General features: G+C 53.8%; 9 protein-coding genes across 9 annotated transcripts; 3 read left to right on the top strand and 6 right to left on the bottom strand.

The window, feature by feature from the left end:
* Window positions 1-1,858: 1,858 nt before the first annotated feature.
* CCOS01_11632 (beta-chimaerin) lies at window positions 1,859-4,400 on the bottom strand (the record flags this gene model as incomplete). The annotated part of the gene is made up of 5 exons (XM_060459785.1): window positions 1,859-2,136; window positions 2,186-3,349; window positions 3,399-4,011; window positions 4,073-4,126; window positions 4,182-4,400. The coding sequence occupies 5 exons, from the start codon at window positions 4,398-4,400 to the stop codon at window positions 1,859-1,861; spliced, it is 2,328 nt and encodes a 775-aa protein (XP_060309616.1).
* Window positions 4,401-6,311: 1,911 nt separating this feature from the next.
* Window positions 6,312-7,062, top strand: CCOS01_11631 (uncharacterized protein; the record flags this gene model as incomplete). Its single annotated transcript, XM_060459784.1, has 3 exons — window positions 6,312-6,421; window positions 6,484-6,622; window positions 6,715-7,062. 3 exons carry the CDS (start codon window positions 6,312-6,314, stop codon window positions 7,060-7,062), a joined length of 597 nt encoding a protein of 198 aa, XP_060309615.1.
* A 1,081-nt stretch (window positions 7,063-8,143) lies between these two features.
* Window positions 8,144-9,371, bottom strand: CCOS01_11630 (uncharacterized protein; the record flags this gene model as incomplete). Its single annotated transcript, XM_060459783.1, has 4 exons — window positions 8,144-8,325; window positions 8,476-8,581; window positions 8,763-8,986; window positions 9,128-9,371. The coding sequence occupies 4 exons, from the start codon at window positions 9,369-9,371 to the stop codon at window positions 8,144-8,146; spliced, it is 756 nt and encodes a 251-aa protein (XP_060309614.1).
* Window positions 9,372-10,931: 1,560 nt separating this feature from the next.
* Window positions 10,932-12,215, top strand: CCOS01_11629 (RNA recognition domain-containing protein; the record flags this gene model as incomplete). The annotated part of the gene is made up of 3 exons (XM_060459782.1): window positions 10,932-11,577; window positions 11,670-11,898; window positions 12,026-12,215. The coding sequence occupies 3 exons, from the start codon at window positions 10,932-10,934 to the stop codon at window positions 12,213-12,215; spliced, it is 1,065 nt and encodes a 354-aa protein (XP_060309613.1).
* Window positions 12,216-12,975: 760 nt separating this feature from the next.
* CCOS01_11628 (Ras family protein) lies at window positions 12,976-13,888 on the bottom strand (the record flags this gene model as incomplete). Its single annotated transcript, XM_060459781.1, has 6 exons — window positions 12,976-13,039; window positions 13,093-13,325; window positions 13,390-13,570; window positions 13,628-13,686; window positions 13,743-13,775; window positions 13,859-13,888. The coding sequence occupies 6 exons, from the start codon at window positions 13,886-13,888 to the stop codon at window positions 12,976-12,978; spliced, it is 600 nt and encodes a 199-aa protein (XP_060309612.1).
* Window positions 13,889-14,081: 193 nt separating this feature from the next.
* CCOS01_11627 (uncharacterized protein) lies at window positions 14,082-14,881 on the bottom strand (the record flags this gene model as incomplete). Its single annotated transcript, XM_060459780.1, has 2 exons — window positions 14,082-14,524; window positions 14,614-14,881. Coding segments are annotated over 2 exons (711 nt in total), but the record flags the coding sequence as incomplete, so codon positions are not given.
* A 4,907-nt stretch (window positions 14,882-19,788) lies between these two features.
* CCOS01_11626 (reductase) lies at window positions 19,789-20,832 on the bottom strand (the record flags this gene model as incomplete). The annotated part of the gene is made up of 1 exon (XM_060459779.1): window positions 19,789-20,832. One exon carries the CDS (start codon window positions 20,830-20,832, stop codon window positions 19,789-19,791), a length of 1,044 nt encoding a protein of 347 aa, XP_060309610.1.
* A 2,384-nt stretch (window positions 20,833-23,216) lies between these two features.
* On the top strand, window positions 23,217-25,065 carry CCOS01_11625 (uncharacterized protein; the record flags this gene model as incomplete). Its single annotated transcript, XM_060459778.1, has 3 exons — window positions 23,217-24,067; window positions 24,132-24,743; window positions 24,903-25,065. The coding sequence occupies 3 exons, from the start codon at window positions 23,217-23,219 to the stop codon at window positions 25,063-25,065; spliced, it is 1,626 nt and encodes a 541-aa protein (XP_060309609.1).
* A 68-nt stretch (window positions 25,066-25,133) lies between these two features.
* CCOS01_11624 (SURF1 family protein) lies at window positions 25,134-26,293 on the bottom strand (the record flags this gene model as incomplete). Its single annotated transcript, XM_060459777.1, has 3 exons — window positions 25,134-25,233; window positions 25,315-25,420; window positions 25,519-26,293. 3 exons carry the CDS (start codon window positions 26,291-26,293, stop codon window positions 25,134-25,136), a joined length of 981 nt encoding a protein of 326 aa, XP_060309608.1.
* Between the last annotated feature and the right edge of the window lie 161 nt (window positions 26,294-26,454).

Raw genomic sequence — 26,454 nt, 5'->3', positions numbered from 1 at the left:
AGCTCATCCATCCAATCTATGCTCGTAGCTCAGGGTTTCGGTTTGGAGGGCAAAGTATGCTCTGAGCCCGTGGTGCTGTCTAGTGGGATTAGAATATGACACCGAACGAATGAAACGTCACATGAGATCTCTGTCCTTGTAAGAGCCTCGTCACTGAACCATTACTTCCTGCTTCGTATGGATAGGAAGATATTCTTGGTGGTGTCTACGGCATTTTATATCAGAGCAAACAAGAGATTCATCACAAGCCTATGTAGATCAATCACATAGATCTATATAAGACGCGCTCTGGCAAGCCTAGAACAGACTAAGCGATCGTACTTGTCCGCTATAATAATAGAGAGAAATTTAAAAGACTCCCAAGTTCCTTTCTTGTTCCTCTCTCTCTCTCTCTCTCTCTCTCTCTCTCTCTCTCCTTGACCATTTTAGCAACCCCCTAATTCTTTTACTAACAAAAAGACCTAAAGCCTACCACAGCCACGTTCTCTTTTCTAGATCCCGCTTCCCTAACGTATTCGTCACCCCGAACGGCAGGACGATAAACGAGGATAAACGACCGTGGTCTTTAAAAATGTCTACCTTACTCTGTCCCTAGGTCCTATCGCATCGACTCCAAAATTGTAAAAGGCAGCTCCTCTCCCTCGACCATTCAAAGCTCGACTAGCTTCTACTATGATCACTTCTTTGATATAATTTGTAATAACCTCTTACGAGTATTAGAACGCGGCACCTTATACATTTTAGCATAAAGCACCGAGGCAGGAATACGAGAATGATGAGCATGCTTTATTAGTTCCAAGCCTGGTGTAGTTAACTTCGCTCCTTCGATGGACCGAGAGACCCGTTGCCCGCTGCCCGCTGCCGTCATCTCTCCCATTCATGATGCGATTAAGACTCTTTCTGCTTACAGCTCCTCCTTGACTTAGAGAAGGGAGCGGGCTCGCTTTTGGGTTAGGGATACTTCCGACCTTTACCGTGAACGCACTAACTTAGTAGAGTGCAGGTCAAAAGAGTTATAAGACAGCCTTACGTTCTAGGGATCATCATCCTGTATTCCAAAGGGAACGAATACGAGCGTGATACACGACGATACAAAACGAGCGCGTTACTACTGAGAGATGAGTATCTGAGTCACAGTAACCGAACGGAGCTGCCTTCTACGCACTAGAAACACCTTCCGCGGCCCTCTCGAGCATTCATTCCTTAGCCCACCAATGTGACACAAGTCAGCCGTGCCCTCGAGTCGTGGGCGAGAACGAGGCAACCTTGTAATCACAATCACAACGATAGACACATGTACACCACATCATGGCCTTTCTAAAATATATGCCAACATTCACGCAAAGGCACAAAGCAAAACATCACATGAACGAATTGAATGCTCATATTTTCCGCTCATCCCCTTCATCCAGGTTGCTACATAATCCTACGGCACCCTTCCATTCGATGTTTCCCAGGCCGCCCCGGCAGTCGTCCGACAAAAGGACCACATGAGGAAGGAAGGAGAGAGCTGCAAAGAGAAGAAGAGAAATCAAAAGAGGACGCTGAACGCGACGCTGTGCTGTGATGTGCTACAGGACCCTGGTATCCCTGAAATTTGAAAAGAAAAAGGATGGAGTTCTGAACCCCCAAACGCCACCCCTTACGCTCTGCCGAAACCCGTTGAATCCAGACCATTTTGTGAACATCCATGCCTTTGAACCGATCTTGAAAGACCTGTTGCCGGCGGATAATTCCTCGCCTGAATACATGGGCGATTGTATGTACGTTTTGGCCCAATCTAACCTAGATTAGGAGACCTGCGAATTTTTGAGGACTTGAAACAGGGACGCTAGAACGAGTGCAAGCCATGCCGCATTCATTCGTCGTCAAAGATCTCGTAGGTGTTTTGCAGAATTGTATCGACAACCTTGATCTGCCATCCGGCGTCGGCGATGCTTGTTGCCGGATCGGTGCCCATGACCGTGGGGCCAAAGATGACGGAAAGGTTGTGGGAGTTCATCCGGTTGACATGGGAGTTCTCCATGACGCGGTGGAGGTGGAGGGTCAGCGAGCGCAGAGTGGCGTAGTTGGGATCGGGGAGGCTGTTGATGATGGCGTGGAGGGAGTCTCGGCGAACGATGTCATCTTCTTGTTCTGTGAAGGGTTAGTGATAGTCAAAATCAATCAAGAAAGGACAACGTACTGGCTGCCTCGATCAACTCGCTGTGATGCTCTGTAGTGAGAAGGGGGTTGGGGAGATCACGCAAGAACTGCTTCAACAGGCCAGTAACACTATTGACGTCATGGTAAAAGTTCTCGGGATTTCTGAAATCCAACGCTGGGTTGCTCGAGTCGGTGTCGAACATGGTCTTGAGCTTGTTGATATGCGTCAATGAGCCGGACTGCCGGTAGATGCCCTCGACGCCAAGTCCGTAGAGGTCCACTGCCTGGATACACTGATAGACGACCATGGGCACAGGCAAACCGTCTCGCTCATACAAGCGAGGCAGGCTTAGCCCGAATGTGGGCCTCGCGGCATTGGGCGACGGCCCGGAAGGACCGCCGAGAGGAGGGGATTGTCTGTTCTGTTGAGGGTATCCTCCTGCACCTGGTGGTGGTCCTTGAGGAGGATACTGTTGTGCCGGTGGAGCCTGGTGCTGCTGAGGAGGCTGGTACTGGCTTTGTGGCGGCGGCGCTCGTTGCTGGGGCTGCTGCTGCGGCGGCGGAGGCGACTGCGATGTCTGAAATGGCAATGCTCCTAGCTGTGGCGGTCCTTGAGAGGACATGCCACCACTATTGTACGTTGGCGCTACGACACCAGAGTTGCGGTTCGACTGGAATTGCTGCTGTTGGCTGGGCTGGTTCAGCATGTTGTTAGTACTGAAGCTACGGCCGTGCTGCTGCGCCTGAGGAGAAGGGTGCTGCTGCTGAGACGATGGCCTTGGCTGTTGAGCAGCCGGCATATTAGGCGGCGCAAAGCTTTGGGGAGAGTCGGCTGGCGGTTGGAAATTGCTGGGTCTAGCAGGAGGTGGCATATCTCGTTGCTGTTGCTGGTTTGATCCTCCTGGTGGCCCAGAGAACGATCCGGATGGCGCGGCCTGCGGTACGTTTGATACCGAAGCATTGGGCTGGTGGCCCATTGCTTGCTGGCGGGCGGTTGCCAAGATCGGGTTCTTCTCGTATTTGACCTCGCCGTTATTGTTGGCAACCTTCGAGTGGTGAGACGTCAGGTAATCGTGAAGGTCCTTTTCGTTGTTAATGGCCAGAACGGCCTCGCGAAGACTGCGCGGTCCTCCGCCAGAACCTTGACCCTTGATGGGGCTGATGCTAAGACCGTTACTCAAGAGCAGCTTCTCGTTGAAGGAGGCTGCGACTGCGTTAGCTCAGGTTCTTTAAGAAGCGATGCGTTGACCAACCAAACTTCTGCATTTGCAGCGCCAGACCAGAGTCGGTCTCCTTGACCAAGTCCTGCAGAGCAGAGATGGCCTCCGGTCTCGTCCTTGCAATCAATTCGGCCTTCTCACTCTGCAGTGTCTGCACCTTGGCCTGGTAATCCTGATCGGCGCCTTGGGCTTTGCGCAAGAGATCCTCCTCATGCTGGGGGCCAGACTTGGACTTCAAGCTGAACATTTTGCCGCTGTTCCTGCTGGTGTCGCCAGTGCGCGCGCGGTCGTACTCCTCAGCCAAACTGTCGTATTTGGCCTTGGACTTGCGCATCGCGGCCTCCAATTCTGCCACCCTGTGTTCCGCCGCCAAGCCGTTGGCCTTCCATCCTTTTCTGCTACGCTCGGCCACGGCGGCAAGCTCGAGCAGGTCGTCGTGCATCTGTTGTAGTGAGAGGGCGAATTGCGTTCCGTTTTCGGCCATGCGCTCGTGGATGTACATCATTTCGCTGTAGGCCTGCGCAAAAGAGCCTTGTCTGTGGTCGGGCTGGTGCATTGTTTCCTGGCTTATACGGGACAACTTCTTGAGTGAGGAGGCGTGGCTTTCTTCGATGTGTGATCGCTTCTTGAGGAAGAGTGCGAATTCCTAGAGTCTCCGTCAGCAGCTGTCATCCTCGTCGGGAAATGGGGTCGGGTTTCGGTCTCACCTTTGCGGAAGCGATACTCGCCTTGAGCTGGTTTAGCATGGTTGCGACACCAATCTGGGCCATTGTCAGTATTCGGGTGGTCCGGAGAGAGAGCAGACTGCCTCCTTACGTCTGATGATAGCACTTCCTGGACCTGGCGCGAGACCTCAGAAGTAGGCGCTGAGCCCGTGTCGGTACCGGCGGGCGGGCCGCCGTTTGCCGTTGCGGCTCCCCCATTCTGTGAGGGAGCTGCGGTTTCTGTGTTTCCTAGCGACATGCTGCTTGCTCTGTCGCGCTGTTCGTTGTGGGAGGGTAGGTTATCGTCGGATGGGGAGCGGAGGTCGGCCATTTTGAGAGGTCGGGGGGGGAGTTGAGCGATGCGGCGCAAGTCTAGTCAGGTAATACGAGATGGAGGCTCGGGCTCAGGTGGCGGCAGGCTGCTTGCGAAGACGGGACGGGACAAGGAAGAAGCCAGGACAGGCGTGGTTTCGTGGCGTGGAGGAGTGAGGTGAGTGAGGGCGCGAGCTTTGCGGATTTGCGGCTTTGCCGTGGTGAGAGGTAAGTTCCCGGTGCGACGGTGGTGGTGACCGTGAGCGAGGAGAGTTGGGGGATGTGTTTAGGTGGAGAGGCAGGGGGTGAAACGGAGGTAATTCATGCGAGAGGCTCGATGATGGGTTCGTGGGAGGATGGGTCATCCAATGTGACCGGTCGGACGGGGAAGTGATGGGTATCGTGCGGATGAAATGTGGCCTTGGATACACGGATGGGCGCGGGACGGCGATGGAGGAGGTGGTTGAGGTGGTGGTAGTGGTGGTGTGCTGCACAATGGAAGATGGGCGTCGCTTGTGCGTGGGTACCTGGGCAGCTGCTGATGGACCGGGGAGCACACGGAGAACGGATTAACGTGGGACGAGTGAGGGACCACGACCTGGAGCAAATCGACGAAGACGGGCGAAAGTGGTACGTCAGGGACCTATCTACCTTTGGTAAGGTAGGTGGCTGAAGATAGGATAGTGGACGTTTAACGGCGTTGACGCGTGGAATTGGAGCTTGAAGAGACTTTGATCTGGAATATTGCTGGAACCGACAATGGAATGGATGTCTCGGGCTATTTTTTTTTCTTTAACTCTCGAATTTCTTGGGACGAGACTACGAAGGTACAGTGCCGTGGTCTTAGCGTACGTAAGGTATGTACGCAGTACATTAGGCATGGAAGCCGGGCCGCAGGTGCAGAACTGAAGGAAGGAAGGAACCTAAGGTGGTGAGCACACGGGGTCCTTGGGTCGCGGCGGAAGGAAGCTGCGAGGTGGAGAAAGGCGACGGGATAGAAAGAGCGAGAGAGGTAGAGAAATGTCTGAAATCGGCAAGCGACAGCTGGAAGCAACGCCCTCGTCGCACGGCCTTGCTTTTCGTTTACATTGTTCGTTTGTACCTTATTGTTACAACCTACGTTTATGTACTTAGGTTGAGTTTGATACCCGACATGAAAGATGCAAACAGAGCACGAGACCAAAGCAATTCGTCCTCGACGCCGGCAGTGTTTGCGATACTTTTGCGATTCAGAGGCACAAGACCATCTACATGACGAGTGCCACTGCTATGCGCCCCAGAGGCAGACGTAAGTCAGGACGTGATGGACAACCACACCTCACCTCAGCTCTTGACTGCAGATGGTAAGTGAGTTCCCCTACACTCTACAGATGTCTTGAGGACGATTCAGTTGGATGCTATGAATAGCGACACTGATGTCTACTGTAGCGCAATCAGATCGAGACCCCGGTGACAGCCGACTACCTTAATCTCCTCCCCTCCAGTACCATCAAATGGTCTCTTTCGCTGAGGCGTCCCTCTCTCCACTATCGGGGCTAAAACGAATAAACTGGAGCCCCCAGCCTCCCACCCCTCTTCAACTCCATTCGCAAATCACACAGACCTCGCACCGCCCGCCACCGCCGCCCCAATCGACAAAACGGGCACGTAGTCTCTTTCGAGCTTAGCCCCCCTCAGTTGAAAGCTGAGCACTGCCCTGCCGTGCCTGCCTACCCGTGCTCAGCGTTGAAGAAGAACGAAAGTCACCCTCCAACGCGGCATGTCTCTCGATTTGTTCTGGTATCGAGGCACGAGGTAGCAGTTCACGGCAACCTGAAGCATCAAAACAGCAGATCATCTTAGACCCACGGGAGGCAACATCAGCCCAGTGACACATCGCTAAAGAGTACCAAGTAGCCATCGCGCAGGTTTAATTCAACTCGGATACGAAATGGACACACCATCACACCTTTTGAACGGATACGTTGAGCTCTGGAGATGCCTCAAGTGGCCCGCCGATCCAGGACAGGCCCTGTTTCGTGGTGCTCGTATCTTCATCTGGTCACTTCCAGCTCGACCATCGCTATTAACCAGCGACAGCTGTAGGAAAGTCTGTCAAATAGTCGTACTGGAACTTTCGAGCTAGCCAAGGGTTTGATTCCTTCAACGTTCGACAATGGAATGTTTCGAGTTCCCAATTTCTTCCACTGTCGAGGCGTCGATAGGTTCCACTTACAATTCAACGAGGTTTTATTGCTACAACTCAAGCAACAATACGGCTTCCTCCATTGTTCACACTCACACATGTTGCCTTTCGCATAATCACATCCATCTACCGACTAAAGATTTGACAGCAATTGACAATCGACCCCTTGGACATCCCATGTTCGGCCTGTCCCCATCCTCTTGTCATCCCAAAACCGTCCCCTCGACGTCGATCTCGTACAAAGTGTATCAAGCCTGCCATCCCCTGTCCCAGACACCACGGCACGAATTCGACTTGGCATCCCGAGTCCGATAACTGCGACAGAAGATCTTCAAACCCGCCCCGTTCTGGACATTCTCTTCAACTGCCATTCATCCCAAACCCCCAGTTTGATTTTGCTTGGCCGTTCCCCCCTTCCATTGCAACAGTCACCTTGACCGTCGGCGTCCCTCGCCTATTTCGATCCATGCCCCGCGGCTGCGTTCGTCTAGTCTAGGCTTATATTTAAAGTGACGGATCGAAAACACAAAGGGCCCCTGGTACCGGAGGTGCGGGCTCGAACTGTCACCTCAAACGCTTGCCGAGCCGACTTTAACTCTACGCAGGCGATCCCTACCTTCTAGACTTTGGCGGGGAACATCTGACTGACTTCAGACCGCCAAGCTTCACTGATTCTGTTGATATCAGGGTGTAATATATCACCACCACCCTCAGTCAATGGTCCAGTGTCAGCAACTGCATAAGAGGTTTCCCATTATGCATAGAGCACCATCTCGCAGACTTTCATGGAGACAAAGTGGGGGAGAATATGCCATCCAATGCGTCGTCCACTCTTGCCGTCATAAGACAAGTGGACTGTGAATGAACAAAACTCTCATGATGCCATAGGAGGAATACCACCAATCCCATCCGCGTACGATAGTCCAAGGACCTTGTCTTGGTTCATTGTACATGTCGGAACGGGCATGACAGACGTCAGTGTTTCAAGCTCTCTCCCGCGATAGTAGTCTTTCCAACAGGCGCTGTACCGGATGTGCCGGACTCAGGGCAGACCCAGCTTCAAGTATTGAGTGCCGGATGCGAATCACTCGGTGTCAAATGCTCTCTATGCCTTCCTCTTGACCAGAGACCATGACCGTGATCTGCCGGCGTACCTAGTCCCAGGTGAAGCTAAGTAACAAACGCTTCCCTCGTTCCCTTCCAAATCATCCCAAGACATGCGAGACTGGACGAAGACGGGGCGTGACATCTGAACAAGTACCGGCTGTCGCCGTAGATTCCGATTTGTCTCCTTGACCCGCGTCTTAACGCGTCTATCCTATGATATGGGGTCAGCAAGCTCCCAGCAAGCCTTTTCTATGCCCTTCATCAGATGCTCTTTCCCCGCCATCGTCACCCCGGTAGTACTGTACCGAGACGGCATCCATCACAACCGTCTCTCTACGTCCCTTCTTCCGAGAACTTCGCACCTCTCCTCTAATACCTCGCCATGCTTTTACTTCAGAACGTCTCCTAGCTCCCACCTATACATGATGGCAATCCCGCAGCCATCGTCACCACCCTTTCTTCATCGCTCCCTAATAAAAAATCAAATCCAAAGGCTTCTGCTCGTCCCCGTACCGCTCCTTGAACTCCTTCCTCGACAACCACCGCGCGAGCGGGAGCATCGTGTCCTTCATGTCCATGATGCCGCGCTTCTTTTGATCAATGTGCGAGGCGTCGACCACGAGGCGCTGGAGTTTATCTAGTTTTAGGGCTCCTAGGTTTGCAAGGTTAGTTTGCTGTGTTTTCTGGGCTATGTACATTCTGTGCATGTTCTCTGTCTCTCGTGTTGTGGCTATTTGGAGGTCCATAACCGCAGTGATGTGCGTGAAGGGGGGGGGGGGGGGAGTTAGTTTACGGTACTCACCATTGTCTACCAACTCCATGAGTCTGGCGGGCGTTCCGACCGCGATGCCCGTTCTTGTCTTTTGCAGAAACTGGACTTGCTCGTCTACCTTCATGTGCTTTGCAAACTATGAATGTACCCACGTTAGCCTTCTTCCCATCTTCGCCCCTCAAACCGGATACCAGTATGAACAAACGTCCCCCCCTCAATACTCGAATCTCAAAAGAGTGAGGGGATTCAAGGTAAACAGAATATTCAGAGCGTGTAAAAGTGACTAGGAGAAGAAGAGGAGATAATAAAAACCTCACCAGCTTGGAAACGGTACTCTCCTTCCCCTGAAACTTCCTCACGGCCCTCACGACGTCCGCCGCCCTCAAGCCCGCAGCAGCGACGATGATGGTGTGCGGCGCGCCCTTGACCTTGGGCGCCGTGAAGAGCCTGTCGGGCCTCTCTGCAAAGTTCTCGAGAAAGGCGGGGAGGTTGTCCAGGGCGCGGGGCTGCGTCCAGGATGTCGTGTCCTTGATGGCGTTTGCTTGTTTGTGTCAGTACGATTTTTATTTATTTGCTCTCCAAAGTATCCTCTTCTCTTTATGGGAGTAGGATTATACGTATGAAAAAACGAGGTAATTGGGAAAGTAGTAATAAAAAAAACGACGAGGTGCCAAAAACTCACCAGAGATGGACAGATCCGAAAGCTCAACCGGACTCAGATCCGTACCGAAGCGGGAAATCTTTTGCGCCGTGTAGTCTGCGAGGAGCTGGTTGTCCATGACGGCAAAGGACTCGTTGATGCCCAGCTCGGCGTTGAGTAGCGTCTCGTCGACCTGGTAGGCCGACTTCTTCTTCTGCTTCTTTGCCTTTTGGCCGCCCTCGCCGCCTTCTTGGCTGGGCGCCGCTCTCTTTTTCGTGTTGGACATTGCTGTGTGTCGACGTGTGGGTTTTGCGTTCTGGGAAGTCTTGGTCTACTGGTTGATGTCTGAATGAAGTGAGTTTCCGGGTGGTTGGACGTATCTCAGGTGAAGACTTTTTGGTGGTTTACAAGTTTCGGTGAGGATTTTGGTGTAGTTGATATGAGAACTGGGCAGCGTATGAAAAATTTCGATGTTGAGAAGGAAAATTTCAATCTCGCACTGTACGTACGAGAGGTAGGCCCCTTGGGTGACACCTGGGGAGAGATCCGTTAGGTGCTTGGGCCCGCACTGGAGCACTCACAGTGCGCATGTTTCCGTCTGCTAAAGCGCACCTCCAGACAGGCAGTTGTCGACGGACTGACCGAGGGAAGTGACGGACTTTGTGAAGAAAGAACCTTTTCATTATCTGTGTGTACACTACCTGATACTCATTGAACAAGCTTGCAAAGGCGAAAGGGAGTTCATATTAGTTTCCCTTTTACTATGAGACTGGGCATTAGCAGCCGAGTGGTCGCAGGAAGGGGGGCCTTTGTGGTTCCGCAGCTGTTGTGCTCTCCATTGACCTCCGTCAAGTACCCTAGAAGAGAGGATAGCCTTCATAATCTGCAATCGTTACTTGGTAAGGTAGGCAACCCATTCAACACATGTGTGGTTTTTCTTACAACTCCTAACAGATGACGTAAAATACTGCCGAGCAACTTGTACTTAGACTGTGTTCGCTTTTGCTGGGCGTCAAGTAGTATCCAAAGACCACTCGTCAACACACCCCATACAGTCGCAAAGGAAGAAAGGCAGATGATGATCGTACCATCCACAACAGTAGTGGTTTTGCACGCAGATACCCGCAATCCCTAAACATCTGTCAAATGAGGAGGAAAACATCTCTTTCTCTCCAAGTGGCTCATGGCTCTCACTGAAAAGCCAAGTCAGCCAAATGCCGTTAAAATCAAGAGCAACTTGTTCACATAGCCTCTGTGGCTTACATGAACATCGTGAAGCCAGCAGCCTTACCTTCTAGAGACGAGTCACTTCGCTTTCCCAAGCACCAGCAAGTCAAGCCAAATCTCATCAGCACAGAAACGATACAAACTGAGCCAGAAGAGAACGAACCACTCCAATGCCGAAATCCAAATGTCCATTCCATACTCCCCTCTCCCTGCCCGAGATCCCGCCTCCGATAGAATCGTACCCCACAGGCCGGCCGCATGTATACCGGTGTACGAGTGAGCGCGCGCCAGCCAAGCACGGTCACTCAGTCCCATAAAAGTTTCCTAATCGCTGCCCGCCGCTCCTTATCCTTTCTTATCGCTCGCGCGTCCCCACACGGAAACTTTTTTTTTGGTCCCCCGAAGTTCGTAGGTAGTCTCTGGGCAACAGTTTTCAAAAGGGAAATATTTTGAACCAAGTCACCCCTTCTTGACCGCGTCGTTTCTTACTCCACAGTACGGTGACCGCTACGGGACCCTTCGAATTACAATCCCAAACTTTGTTGTTCTCGTTCAATTCGACACTTCATACCAACGATCTCGAATCTTCCTCGAGTCCAAGGCCCCAGCATCAGCAACAATGGCCTCCGCAGAACTCTCCAAGAAGCGCAAGCGCGCCGAGCCCACGGCCGACGCCGCCGCCGTCGCAGACGAGTCCTCGACGAAGAAGTCCAAATCCGAAAAGAAGGAGAAGAAGGAAAAGAAGGAAAAGAAGGCCGCCGCCGAATCCGCACCCGAAGGCGGAGAATTCATCGCCCTCGAGGAATCAAAGGCCGAAAAGAAGGAACGCAAGCGCAAGGAAAAGGAAGCGCGTAAAGCCGCCGAGGCCGCCGTAGAGGACGCATCAGCAGACGCCGACGCAATGGACGTTGACCCGCCCGCGCAAGAGAAGAAGGTTAAGAAGAGCAAGAAGGAAGATTTGGATGTCAAGACGGAGAAGAAGGAGAAGAAGGAGAAGAAGGACAAGAAAGAGAAGAAGGATAAGAAGAAGAAGGAGGCCGCTGCAGAGACCGAGACTGAGGCCAATGGTGTAGAGACTGCTGTCGCCGAGGAAAAGACGGAGAAGACGGAGAAGAAGGAGAAAAAGTCAAAGAAGGCGAAGAAGGCAAAGGACGAGGCTGCGCCGGCGGCAGCGGCCCCTGTCGAAGAAGCAGCGGCTGAGCCAGCAGCTCAAGAAGAAGAGACCGCCGAGGGAGGAAAGAGGGAAAAGTACATTGTTTTCGTCGGTGAGTCCAGCCTACATCCCTCCCATCACCATCACCACCTCCAAACCCAACAAGTATGGACGCCCAGCTAACCATTCTCTCAACCCCCCCAGGAAACCTCCCCTACACGGCAAACAAGGACTCCATCAACGCCCACTTCGCAGCCTACAAGCCCTCGGCCATCCGCTGCCTCCACAAGGACGGCAACCCCAACGTCTGCCGCGGCATCGCCTTTCTCGAGTTCTCCAACGGCTCCAACATGCGCACCTGCCTCGACAAGATGCACCACACCTCGTTCGACGACGGCCTCTCGCCCGCGCGCCAGATCAACCTCGAGCTTTCGTACGTTTGCGTCCCGTATTACTTCACCCCTAGCCCTCACCATCCTACCCTGATCCCAACCCTCCTTCTACCTCTCCTAAACCAACCCCTGCCTCCCCTGATGTAAACTTCAGCTAACAAACAACAGCGCCGGCGGCGGAGGCAAGAGCAAGTTCCGCAAGGACAAGATCAAGGAGCGCAACGTCCAGCTCGACGAGAACCGCCACAGGCGCATGCAAAAGGAGGAGGAGTACAAGAAGGAGAGGGCCAAGCAGGGTGGGGCCAACTCCCAGCAGGATAGCATCCACCCCAGTCGCTTGGCCATGATGTATCAGTAGACGGAAGGATGGACGAACGGGCATGTATGTTGGAAAGGTGTAATTTAGTCGTTGTTGGACTGATGAACAAAAAGCTGGATCTGGATATATATACACCTCTGGATCAAGGAACCAGGAGTTGTGGTATAGAAAAAAGGGAGATCAATAGAGCCATCAAAGCATTGCAAGCAACATCAAGATTCTCACGCATCCAATACCCAAGTGCATTTGCAATGGCAGTCAATTCTCAAGACGAAGCTCATCCCTTCCTGACCCAGTGTCTAAATTCCTCCATGAAAAAAGTAGTGTCTTTGTGAGAGTGAGTGCTATCTACAGAAAACGTGGGATATCCTTGTGTTGTTGTGTTGCAAAGCATGCCTGCTACCAACGATGCCCCATTGTGTCTGTCATTCTCTTCTTCGCCTTTTGCTCCCGGAAACGGGACAAAAGAGCAATAACGAAAGCACTGATCCTGCTCAACTGCCATGGCCGATTCCAGAGACACCACGAGTGTCATTCACAAATTCGGTGTGGCAGGTGGGCAAAATCTGATATTTGGGGGTTTGTTGCGATCTTCGCAGGCTGTGCTCAGCGGGGGGCTCTCGAATGGGGTTGTGCCTCTGAAAATAAGTGTCTCTTCTCGTTGGATAAGCGTGAGGCACCGGGTTGTGCAACATGGTTGAGCCCTGACGAAAAGGCAGCAGAGAACTAGGCGTGTTATACACTGCCGAACGCCAATCCAAATGTTAACCCGCAACGCTTGAGGTCAAGTCAAAGGCGTTTACAAAATCGTGCACTTGGACTTCTTCTTCTGCGTAGCGACCGGGCGAGGGTTCAAGACGGCACTAATTCCAGGTTAGCTATTTACTCTGACACATTGGCACTGAAGAATCCTCACCGAATAGCCTCATCGAAAACGCTCTTCAGATTTCTCTGTGTCAGGGCAGAGCACTCTAGGTACTTGTGTGCCTTGATCTCCTTGGCGCAAACCAAGGCCTGATCGTAGGAAACGGGCTCCATGCGCTTTTGGCGGAGGGACTCGAGGGTGTTGGGGTCCTCTCTCAAATCCAACTTGGTGCCGACGAGGATGATGGGAATGTTTGGCGCATGGTGGTCGATCTCGGGGTACCACTGCATCAAATTAGTGCTGATCTCCATGTGGTGGTGGTGGTCGTCGTGGTGCAGGATGCCGTACCTTGGCCTTGACGTTGTCAAATGACGGCGGGCTGACAATGGAGAAGCAAATGAGGAAGACGTCGGTCTGGGGGTATGAAAGCGGCCGCAGTCTGTCGTAATCTTCCTGACCAGCAGTATCCCAAAGTCCCAGGCTGATCGGCTTTCCATCAACCATCACACTCGCCGAGTAGTTGTCGAAGCTAGAAGCTCGAGGTCAGATTGGAACTCCATCATCAATCGACATGCAGAATGCTTACACGGTAGGAATGTACTCGCCGGGGAAGGCGTTCGTTGTGTAGGAAATAAGCAGGCATGTCTACAAGATGGATTAGTCGCGAGATGCCGAGGGGTATGATGATGGGAGCAGCTTACTTTTCCGACAGCACCGTCACCTGTCACCACGCACTGCAAGATCACAACACCATTAGCGATTCGCTCCTTCCCAACTATCGATATCAGGATGATGGGTGTCGCCAAGCGCGACGCACCTTCAATGACTGGACTCCTGGCTGAGCCATTTCTGTGATATTCTGAACGATGTGTAGTTGGATTCCACGACAGTCGTTGATGCGAATAGAGTTCGCAGGTTGGGTTAGGAGAAGCGGCGGCGAATTGGAAATCGATCCGAAATGGGATTCTGCAAAGTCAAGTGTGACACCAGGTTGGAGGGACAAGGAGAATTGGCGAGCGTTTGGATTAGGCGGTGGTTGCTCAGATGTGTGTTTGGTCCTGAGGAATCGCAATTATGGGTGTGGTATAGAGAGCTTTGGTATAGTATGGTACGATGTGGGCGGCCTGGGCTGGCGACAAGCGTCGTGTCGTGTCGCGTCGTGTCGAACAGACAAAGCGGCAAAAGAGATTCAGGTTCCAGGTAGCAGGAGCGGAAGGAACGAGGCGAGAGCAGGAGGGTCTAGACGACGAGTCTCTGTTTGACGGCAAGGTTAGGGTCGGATACAGAGCGAGGTAAGGTAGGCGAGAGAAAGAGTCAAAGGGTATGAGAGTGTGAGGTGAGAGTTTGGGACTTGGGTATCCGTACAGATGGAAGTGAGCAGAGTTGGCGTAAGGTGGCAGAAGAAAACGAAGCAGGCACACTGCGCGGCAGCAGCAAAAGACGACTGGAGATGGGGAGTCTGAGCTCTGGTGGGTTCCGATGGCTGCATAAAAAGTCGAGGTCAGAAATGTTTTGACACAGCGGAAGGGATTAGTGCCGCAGGAGGTGAAGCTGGAAGGGTGATAACGGTACCCTGTATATCTAACCTTCTTCTCAGGCAAAGAAAGTGGGGATGGGGGCAATTGGGAAACCTGAGGGAAGGGAAGTGGAGGGGGTCGGGGTGGGCACTGGGCACACTGGCGCTGGGCAGGCGGTTTAGAGTAGTAGTGCGGTAGGGTCGTCGTAAGGTCCAGGGAATGGAAGGAAAGGTATGAGGTGAGGTGGTGAGGTAAGGGCAAGGCAAGGTGAGGAGAGCCCGAGAGCAGTGCTGAGGTGGAATGGGAATGGCTACCTCAGTAACTTGGTCCGACGTAGGTAGTTAGGTAGGTACCTTTTGGTACGGGGTCTGTCTGGTCTTGGGACAGGGCAAGGGGGGAGAAGCCGACGGGGGTGTGTTGAAGGTGGTGGGAAAGGGAAAGCGTTGGACAACGGGAGAGGAGTCTGAGGAGAGGAGTATCCATCCGTACGGATGGGAGGAGAAGGATGAGAGAAGAGGAGCGAGCCCGAGGACAGCCCAGACCAGGCAGGACAAAACACTCACCAGGATAAGGTAAGATGCAATGAGAGACAGTCACCAAGGCAGTGTGCTGTACGCAGTATTGGTACTGGACGGATCCAGATTAGAGCAGCAAGGAAGTCACTGCTGATGGGATAGGGATTCAATGTTTCGAGGTTGGCGGCTACTTTACTTTTGCTGTCAGAGGTGGGAGTGTGTCCCGGCCGCAGCAAGCTACAAAGAGTGTTGAAGAGAACCTGAAGACGGGATGGGATGTTGGGTTGTCACGTTGTGTGAGTTGAGTTTGAACAACAAAGAAGACAAGAGGGCGGTGGCAGTGGAAGCAGCCGGCCGTGGCAGTGAGCGATATCGAGGCAAAGCACGATTGACTGGAGATTTCAAGAGATTGGTTATAGTGGATTGGGAGAAGATGGCGGGTATTGCCAACGATGGATGATGGATAGGTACAGAGAAAGCACACAACGGCTAGGTAGGTAAGGTACAAACACAAAGTGACGAACAAGCAATAGAAGTCAAGGCAACGGAAGGCAAAGGTTTGGCAAGATACGAGGCGAGTGAGGTGAGGATGAGGCAAGAAGCGCTGAAAACCAAGGTACCTTTGGTTAGGTAATGTAAGGTAAGGTACCTTGCTCCCCCGACGTAGGTAGAGAGCGGTAGAGAGCGGTAGAGAGGTACTTACACAGATAACCAGGCGCGGGTTTGGGAAGGAGGGGAAGCCGAGGGGGGCATATGGGTGGCACGTACCGGTGTGCGGTCTGCGATGCGATGCGATGCGCTGCAGTGCAGTGCGTCGCGGGCAGCAAGGAGCTCCTGGCTGCAACAGTTTCGGCGTCAACGTGCTTTACCTTGTAACGACCTATTGACCAGTGATCCCAATCCAATGGGAAAGCGGCGGCAAAGAGGGCAAAGAGTTACAGGTTCGCAATATCTGAGTTGGGGGTCCTAGGTAGAGTTGCCAATGGAGAATGGAAGCAATGCGTCGCGATCAGACGAAGACTGACGGACTCATTACTGGACGGTAGTAGATCAAGGTAAGTTTGGCATAGCAGATGATTGATTTGATTGACTGGATGGATCTGATGGTGTGCAAGGTGAGGCGAGAAGGATGAGACCAGCCGGGCGCGTGTGGGAGGTCACTGGCGGTTCACAGGCCCAAGGGAGAGAACTTGAGGTTTGCACGAAGTACCTTGGGTAAGGCACCGTGCAAGGTACCAGTGGACGCTGCACTGCGTTTGAAGGTGTTTGAAGGCGCGGGATGGATTTGGGACTTGGAAAGGAGGACAGGCTGGATTGGGTGGTCAAGATCCGGCAGGCGGGCACGGCGCAGGCCAGTCAGCGGCGGAATTCTTCGGGGGGTGGACGGTGGACGGTAGGTAAGATGTGGGTTCTGAATTTCTGGTGGTCAATATTGGTCGGGTCCCGTCTGAGGACGAAGATGAAGATGCGAGCGAGATGGAGTATCTTGTCCTTCCATTGTAGGTGTTAACCTTTGAAACCATGCGGGGATTGTCTGCCGACAGACACTAAGGTAGATGGTCGGCGATGATGTAGGAGGTGCCTTCCCACGCTTGCTTGCTTCCTTCCTTGGAGGCGGAAAGCGAGTTAAGGAAACAGGAGGCAAGAGCAAGTTCTTACTCTCAAGGAAAGAGAGGCTGGTGTTGGGTCCCGGACTGGGTCTGGATCTGGATCTGTCTGGATGGATGGATCCAATACCTACCGATACTTGTGGTTGGCGGCGGTGTGGGTGGTCCGTGTTGACCTCTCACCTCCGTCGTCGGTGGTTGGTGCTGCGATTGGCGCTTTGCTGTCGGCGGGGGTTTTTTGACGGGCCACTGGCAGATGAGGTACTCAGAGGTACGTGCAACAAACACCAACCACTAAGAGCGGCTCATGACGATGCCAATGTCGTACCTCGAGGAATGAACCGAACTCGACCTGGACTCTGCCTGGGATCGTCACGGGAATGAGACGTTGATAGGGAAACAAGAAAACTGTTCAACCTTTACGGACACCTAGGTAGCTAAGCGATGGCGCCGCTACTTTGGAACCAGAACTTCACTCTGGAAACGCGATGACCTTGACTAGGGATGCTATCCCAAGAAACCAACCCAGACGAATGGTGATGCCTGAACAAGAGCGCAAATGTGTCAAGCGCTAAACAAACGTCAAATCCATGGCGCATCGTGTTACCTACTTGATGAGATTGGGTGCCGCTGGGACCTGCTCACTATCATGTCGACTCGACACGACTCCTCTCATCCGATCAGTCGTTAAGGTAGGTATGACGATGACGATATCTCCAACATGGAGGCGCGTATGCACCGATCTGATGTATACGAAAACTCTACTGGTCCATTTCACGATGTTAACCAGGAGTTCTAGCCGCCATTTCATATCACGGTCACAACGGGGCAATGCAGAAGTCACTCATCAACTCTAACATCCGCTCGCTTTGTCAAAAGCTCCATCCATCTCTTTCATGGCTTGAACAGTGAGGTAAGGTAAGCTCGGAAGGGAAATCAAGGTAGGTATGTACCTCGAATGTCACCACTGACGGTTCGTGATGAGCCAGAGCTAAAAAGTAGCGCGCACAGGGAGCTCTCGCGGCATCCCAGGGGAGCCTTGGTTAATCCCTGAGGGCCCCGTCAATGTCCAATATTCAATAATCGCACCGGCCGACCGTCCATTTTCTCACTTTGCAATTTGGATCATCGCATCGGCCATCTTTCCCTCCTTGGGACTGTTCAGGAGTAAATCATCAGAAAATCAGGTCAGTCCGGCCTATTACACCGTCAAGTACGGATACGGATACAGCGGGCCACCTTTCCTTCCCTCACGAGCAACTTCTTGCCGTTCTCCTCGATGGACGCGTGCTTTCCTGAAGAAACGGAAGGCTCTCCCATTTCAACGTCACCTCACTGAACAGGCAATAGGAAACTGAAAGGGAAGGAGACACAGTCAAGGGGTGGAAGGGCCTTCGACTGTAAAAGTGGACACATACTCTCAAAACGGCTTAGCCCCGGCCCGTCCATCGAACTGGGAGGCTTTGCGAAACTTGCCAGGGGCCGGGCCACGATATCTGTCAATCGCGGCAGCCTCTAGGAATCCAGTTAGCCACTGCCAACCTGGAGCCAACTCTCCTGCCCCCCCACCACCACCAAAGGTCTTTGCTACAGACTACGGATACTGAACCACGGGAGTAGGTCGCTCCCAAGACGCGACCTGAGGTACCTACGCAGGCGTTGTTTCCGTTTCCTTTGTGACGATGAGTCGGGTCACGCCTCCTTTGTTTCCTGTCAATCTCCATCTAACCGTCTCCATCACCAGTCTCGTCTCGCCTTTCTGCCGCGCTGTGGCTAAAGTATTCCACAATCCACACACACTCACTCACACACTAATACGCAGTACGGAGTACGGGATACACACACTCACACATGCAAGAGAAACGTCCGTCCCCTTCGCCGCCCGCCCGCCCGCTCGCTCGCCCCAGAATGAGAGTTCAGGCGCCACTTGACGCACGTCTTGTAACAAACTTCTGCCTCTGATGGAACACTTGAAGGAACGTTTTGAAGCTCCTTCTTTTCGCCTTCCAACCCGTCCACCCGACCTTGCCGACTCGAACTCTCACAAGGAGTACCCGGCTCTGGCGCTGATCCATCTAACTGGACATGCGCATTCTCACTCACATCCACATCTTCAAATCCATATTGTCATATCACACGCTACAGATTATAGAGTATCCGTATTACTGCTCCGCAATATTGAGATTGACGAGTTCGAGGCGAAAAGGCGCCTAGTCTGATTCGCCGAAATTGAACGGCCTAGCGCTGGCATTGAATTCGGCGACCTATCGGTTCACATCATCTACCCTCGCCTTGACGTCAAAGGACACAGATATTGAGCCGTCTTGATCCACCACCCTCGAGGGCTTCTACATTGAGGAAATGTCCACTTGCCAAGTGACTCGCCGTTCGACGTTCCAACAGACCCACTGGCATAGGCCTTTCAGGACCATCAGACCAGAGCTATCCATATGTTCTACACTGACTGACTTTTTCTGATCTCTATCACACTAACCCGTCCTATCTCTTCCTTGTCAGACACCTCCTGTCAAGTCAAGGAAACACGGGTCAGATCATTGACTTCCTTGGCGACGAGTACTTTCAACCCATCAACTCTTGCGTTGCGGCCATTCTTAATATGCTGAGGAAGAGACCCTCCGGACCTTCAACCCGGCAAGGCATATAAGTCGCTGGCTCTTGAAGAACATTCGTCGAAACGCTCGACAAGTGTCGCTTGTTTCCCGTCACAAACCCGGTCCAATCCGCCGCACGTCGCACAGATCGCTTCTTCACATGTAACCGTACCCGTTTCCCCATCGTGCCCGGTTACGCTCTCTAGCACACGGACGCCATCACATCACCTTGTCAGATAGCTTGACGCACGGGATCGCCGGCAAGGGCGAGCTGGGTCTGTCTTCACCTCACCCAGTCGCAGGTGAGGCTGTGAGCTTCAAGATGCCCGTCGACTGTATCTGTTCCTTGGATCCGGTTTGAGACTTGGAATGCAACACGACCTTTTCCCTCTCAAGAGCCTAGAGGAACATGGCCTCGTCTCGTTTGATACGGGGTTAACGACCAGTAAGAAAACCATGGACTGCTGCACATGCTAGTCTTCCAAAAGGTTACGGACTAATTCGCAACAAGCTGCGAGAATTGGCCTGCTACATCCCTCACCATGTCTTCCCCGCTTGCAAACTTACGGCCAAGCAGTCTTTCGCCCTCGGAAGCATCCGTCGGTACGCTGATAGTCGGTTGGCTGCCGTCCGCGCTATAGACGCCATCCGCAAACGCCTGGGGAAAGTTCTCCATCGCGATGGCCCTGGCTTCCTCTATGGCTACATGCCTGCCCAAGAGGAAACTCTGCTTGCCGGATACCGATGGGGACAATGCATTTACATGTGCCGCAGCAACGTCGTCGACGGAGATGAAGCTGGAGAGGATGGGCGTGTCGCTCTTTCTGCCTCGTAAGTACTCGAGCAGCACGCTGTTTGACCCCGAAAGGAGCGACTCGGCTGTCGTCGATAGCTCGTCGCGGCCCCAGATCCACGCCGGGATGACGGAGATGAGGTCGAAGTTGGTACTTGTAGCGTGCTCCTTCACCCAGGCCTCCGAAGCACTCAGGGCGGCGATTTTGCTCGCGCGATAAGCTCCGAATCCGGATCCGAACGGGGCGACCGGTGTCGCCACCCGGGATTCTCCATCAATGGCCGGCCGGTCTAGGCCCTGGCCCATGAAGCACTCCATCGGAATGACGGCCACGATCGAGCTCGTGACGACTACGCGCGTGAGGGTGCTTGTCGCGTGACGTTTGGCGCTCTCGAGGAGACCGAGGACGCCGGCGACGGCGGGTTTGACGTACACCTCCTCTTCCGTTCCAACGCGCTCGTCTTTGCCGAAGGTGGGCACGGGGGACGCGCAGTGAATGATGTACGTCACGCCCTGGACGGCCTCGTCGTATGCGCCCGGGTGGGAGATGTCGGGTACAATTGTCCAGGAGAGCTGGTCTTTTGATGGGTTATTGCTTTTGATGCTCGGCGCCGCTAGGATCTTGTCGATGCCGGCTCTGGATCTCACGGCGCAGCGGACGCGGAAGCCGGCTTCGAGGGCGGTGATGAGGGTTTTGTAGCCTACGAAGCCTGTTGCGCCGGTTAAGAGGATGAGGTTGTCCGTCATAGTGTGCGTTTGATTGTTGGGCGCTATGATGTGAGGTGATTGTTAGGTGGATTCTAGTCGGTGATGTAGTTCATCGCAGGCCGTATTCATTGCCTTCGGCGACGGATCACGTTGATCTTATATCTCTCTTATCTCGCGATGTTTGGAGAGATGACCTCCGCAATCTAGACAATCTATAAATGTTCTCCACCTCGGTAGACAGGCTGAATGCGAGGTCGGAAGTTCCGTGATAGAGCGGGTGAGCATTATCCAGACACCAGTCGGGATTTGGAAGGCCTAGTTCGAGCAGACCCTGGACTGCCAAAGGACGATCATCGACCTCAGTATTCTGCCTCAATGACAATCGAGATTGAAGGCTCCGGCAATGATCCGCAGATAGCATGTGAGGGTTGAACAGGTAAAGCAGGCCCTGCACTCTGACTCTCTAAGATACATAAGGCAGCACTTCATCGAAAACATCGATTAGGTCCTTGGGAGCACATACTTCCTTGCAGCGAAGCAACCCTGGTTACCAGAGCATAGGCGAGGGCGTATATGACCAAGCCCGCCGATGCTTCTACACTAGGAATAAAAGGGACATCTGTACTCGTGGCCCGAAGGTAAGACAACTGTCGCTGGTTTGGATTCCCAGATCTTACCGTTCGCAGGCAAAAGGAAGAAAGAAATCCGTTTGGCGGGGATGAATGAAAGCTCTCCTACGCGTTCGTGAGCCTGTACGATATATGCTGATCACGGAGGTCATAATAGTACCCAAATAATGCCTCGCACTTTTGTGAGTATTTTCTTGAATGAATATTTGAGCTATGACTAGTGGTAATTTAAGAGCGTTGGTTGGGGTTGATAAGAGGCGTGAGCTGGTACTTATCTTGTTATGAGATATTGGGAAATGATGCCCAAAGTATTGACTCTAGATAGAGATTTGTTAATCCCTGGTACAAACATCTCATATTCAATGACTTCTATATATTATCTCCATCCTTTGTTAATGAAGAATTTTACTTCCTACCCAAGCAAGTGCCTTGATGTGGATGAACACTTTGCTATGATGTCAAATTGTACCTAGTGTCGATTCTACAAGGAGGGAAATAGTTCCAGGCTCTAACTCTAGCTCCCGCCGCCATTGCAATCCCAGTGGTGATGGAAGCTAGTCTAAGCTTTTCTTAAATGAAATAAAGGGCGTTCACGGTGTCAAGAAGGGCGCGTATTGACAGACTTATCCCGAGATTATTCATCGAGGAAGCTATAAGTAATAGAGAAGCTGAGGAGAGGAAGGAGAGAACTATAGATTGCCCGAGGTAAGATAATTGAATACGAGCTCTGCTCAAGGAACAGACACCCGCGAAACCATTTTATATCAGAAGACCCGAGAAGCGAGAGTTGCTGCTCAAAGTCGTTGCTCGATGGATGCCTTGTTAGGGACACCACGAGAGAAGGCCCTGGTGAGGACGGCCACACTGGAGGCTCTAGAGGAAGGCAGAGACAGATGTTAGGCATACAAGCGTCCCTCGGGAGTGCAGACAACCATCACGATCGGAACGGCTGAGGGCAAGGCCGGGAGGAGACCAAGAACCCTGTTACCAATCAAGGGGACCATCGAGTATGGCATTCAACCTTTCAGTATTGGTGAGACCCTGCGAGACACAACAGTGAGCATGGCGGCGTTGCAGCTCCTATTGATCAGTCTCACGGCGATGGCCGAGGCAGAATTTCCCATGCAAGTTGATTCTTACAGAGCCGACAAGACAAAGAAGAAAGAAATGGCATACGCCGCGGATTCAGGCGCCGTGGAGATCATGGGCTCTTAGGGATGGAATTGCCTTATATAGGAGACCAAAAGCCAACACTCGTGTGGACATGGCCTGCGAGAATCAATGCTCTTTTTTGAAATCCTCAAGTGGCAGGACTCGTCGATGAGGTTAATTTTTGGCCGTCTTTCCTGTGGACGGTGTAGCTGTGGGAACCCCCGTGTCCCGTTGAAGAACCGGCGAAGTGGGGCCGATATACCGGATATCTCAAATGGTCTGTGCGCCAATCTGCCTTTTTGATGACATCCGCCGCACCTCAGTAGGCGCGTCGAGAATCGCGTCTTCCCAAGGTAAAGTTCCGAGACAGTGGGGGGCACCTTGACGCCGCGCCCACCTCATATCACCGTCGACAAACTCCACACCACCCGTTGTCACTTCCGATCGCTTTTGCGACAGATTAACGTCGGCACACTGCAAGCCCGTCCGGCGACCTGATTGTCTCGCGACAGGACGATCACGTCCCAACCATCATCACGTCCTCCCAACTCAGATCCATACCAACACCCTGAGCTTTCCGAGAGCACAAACACCACAACCACACCGGCGCACGGCGACCCCGTCGCAAGCCAAACCCGCACGATGTCCTCCTCACCAACATTCACAACCCCCCTCAACCCGCGCCTTGCAGCAGCCGCCGGCGCAGAAGACGACGACCCCCTCTTCTCTTCCGCCCTCGACACCGTAACCCCGAACCGCCGCGCTCTCAGCCTCGACCCCCCCTCCAGCCGCGCCTCCCTCCTCCCACGCACGCCCTCCAACAACAACAGCAACAACCCGCTACGCTCCTCCCTACGCAGCTCAGCCGGCGGCTACCGAGGCCTCTCCGCCTCGGGCCGCCGCTCCCTCGCCGCGACGCCCCACGCCCGCGCAGCATACCGCACAATCGACCAGCGTCGCGCCGCCGCGCTGACGCCCGGCGGGAACAAACGCCGCGAGAGCTTCCGGCCGCGGAGGGAGTCGCTGCACGATGTCCTGCGCGGGTTGAGTCGCGTGGTGAAGCACACCACGCAGCCCATCTCATCGTCCTCGTCGCCCAGCGATGTCGGATCGAGAGCAACGGGGCCGAGCGCGAGTTTGCCGATACGGACGGTGAATCGGAGGGGCACGGTGTACGATGACGACGACGATGACGAGCTTCCGATCGATAGGCCGCGGTTGTCGTTACCGCTCGACGTTGAGGACGACGACGAGGACGAGCTTGTTGCGCCTGAGTTGTCGCAGATTGATGAGAATGCGACAATTGAGTTCCCGCGGCGGGCGTATGTGGATCAGCCGTCGCGCATCTCGTTGGGGAGCGCGAGGTTGAGCGAGTTTAGGAATTACGGGGGTCTCGACGACGATGATGATGATCGCGGGGAAGGGTTCTTTCCTGCGTTTGAGGTTGGGGCGTTGGACGAGGAGGGGAGGGAGCCGGAGGATACGTTGGACAGGTGAGTCTTGCGGCTATATCTTAGCGGTGGCGAGGGTTCATTACTGACAGAGTGGGAACAACAGAGTTGAGGAGGAAGACTTGAGGCGGCAGACTTTGGCTTCAGCGCGGGACAGCGATTTTGGGTTCGAGGTGCCTGTTGACGCGGATAACCAGACGACATTCATGATGGCGGTGGACGGGCAGAGCTCGCCGGCACGACCGCTGCCCGAAATCACAGATGACCAGCCGTCGCTTAACATTGCGCCGGTAGACGACGAGCCAGCGGTCCCGCTGGACGAGGACCTGGGTTTCGGCAACTCGTACTACGACATGCGCAGCTCGACGCCCATCGAACCCACCGAAGCGACTCAAGGAGACCTGGACGGACAGACGGAGGTAAGCGCCGCTCAGCAGGAGCAAGAGCAGAGGCCGCGCAAGACGAAGCGCGGCGTAAAGTTGTCGAAGTACAACGTGGAGTACCCGTCTCTGCCGCCCGCTGTGGTGAAGCGGCTGGCCAACACATTTGCCAAGTCGAGCGGCATCGGCAAGACCAAGATTAGCCCGGACACGCTGGCCGAGATTCAGAGGGCGTCGGACTGGTTCTTTGAGCAGCTGGGCGACGATTTGTCTGCGTACGCGAAGCATGCCAAGCGCAAGACTATTGATGAGAGTGATATGCTCACTCTCATGCGACGGTATGTCTTTTCTGGTTTTGAAGTTCTCGCTATTCGAACTTTGCAGGCTCCAATTCAGGGGTATCGACAGTCTTTTGAGGGCAAGGGGGTTTCCCTTTTTATATCCACAAGCTTTTTGTTCTTTTGGTACAAATACAATGGTGTCTAATATCCTTACAGACAGCGCCAGACTAGCTCGACGACGACCCCCTTTTCACTGGCACACAGACACCTGCCCCGAGAGCTGTTGCAGGAGTTGAGGATGCCCAAGCCGCTGCCACCGGCGGAGCCGAGGAAGAAGCGCCGTCGCGTGACCGACGGCGGACAGGAGGAAGTGACTTGAAGAGGTCGACTTGCTCCCACTACGACTGCGATGTTGGTCCCTCCAATGAGGGAAAACCGAGCAAATCCTTACCAATGCTTATTCATGCGCACCTTTCGCGCGGTGTCGGTTGGGGGTTTCTTTACGACCATCCACAACATGATTGAGGTGGCGAATGCGAGACCGTACCTGTCGGATGTTAGTACCGACTGTGGTGGAGGCGTCACGGAGGGATGAATGATATACGAAGCAGGGATTGGTCGGACTTACCATGTGAAGATGTACTGGGCATGGTTGTTCCGCAGATTCACCTCCGCGGCTCTGCCAATAGGGATACCCTTAGACTTGAGGTCCACGATGCGGAAGAATTCGTGCTCTATGAAGAAAGTCAGTATGAGCTTTGTATCTTGTAGAGCAAGCCCCCAAGAAGGCAGCTCAGATTCCAGGGAAACAAGGAAACAGGCCACAACATACCTATAGTAGCCTCAATCCAAACAGGCTGACTCCCCGTCAGCTGCGCCATCTGGTGCACATCAGGAAAGAAAAACTCCCAGCGATCAGGTCTATTATCAGGCGTGAACATGTTCTTCTTCCACGGCTCCCGCAGCAACCCCTCAACCGTGACCTCCCCCCTGGGCAGCGCGCCAGGCCTCCGCCGCTGATCCGCCATCTCCTTACTGATCCACCCGCGATTCACCAGCACCGTCGTGCCCTCCCCCTCCCTCTCGAGCGGCGTCACGACCATGTACCCCTGCTCGCCCTCCCACATGCGTGGGCCGATGAGCATCTCCTTATCGTGGCGGAAGTGGCCCGTGGCGTAGACGCGGCGGTAGTCGAAATCGGCCACGGCATCCGGGTCGATCTTGGGCGGGAGCGGGAGGGGGTCGCGGACGAGACGGTCTTCGAATTTGGCGATGAGGTCCGTCTTCCAGCCGAGGCGCTGGACTTGCCATGTGCCGAGTGCGAAGGCTGTGATGGGGATCAGGGCGAGGATGATGAGGCCTGGGCCGTGGCGGTTTCCTGCGCGGACGAGTTCGGGGGGGTTGTCGACTATGGAGTGGAAGTCGGGGGCTGGTTCGGAGGCGCGGGCGCGGGAAGTGGTGTGGAATTTACGGGTTGTTGGTGCGCGTGGTGATGATGGTGATGATTGCGCTGAAGGGAATGTTCTTGGACGGGCGATTGAGCGTAGGCAGGTTTGCGCCGCGGGGCCTGGGGCCCGGAAGAGCGCTCGTGGTAAAGGAGGCGGCATTGCGAGGTTCGGGGCTGGTTGATTGGTGGTTCCCCCGGTGGTGATGCGGGTGGGAGACCTTCTCAAGTGAGAGCTTGCCGGTACGGATGATGAGGTCAGGATATTTCGGGTTTTTGGGGTCCGGCCGGCCCGTTCTAGGGTACCTGAGCAGCGAGAAATGC

This window comes from Colletotrichum costaricense (genome assembly GCF_030867565.1).
Source record: "Colletotrichum costaricense strain IMI 309622 chromosome Unknown Scaffold_13.1, whole genome shotgun sequence".
Classification (NCBI taxonomy): Eukaryota; Fungi; Ascomycota; class Sordariomycetes; order Glomerellales; family Glomerellaceae; genus Colletotrichum; species Colletotrichum costaricense.
This window is presented reverse-complemented; position numbering and strand designations above follow the sequence as displayed.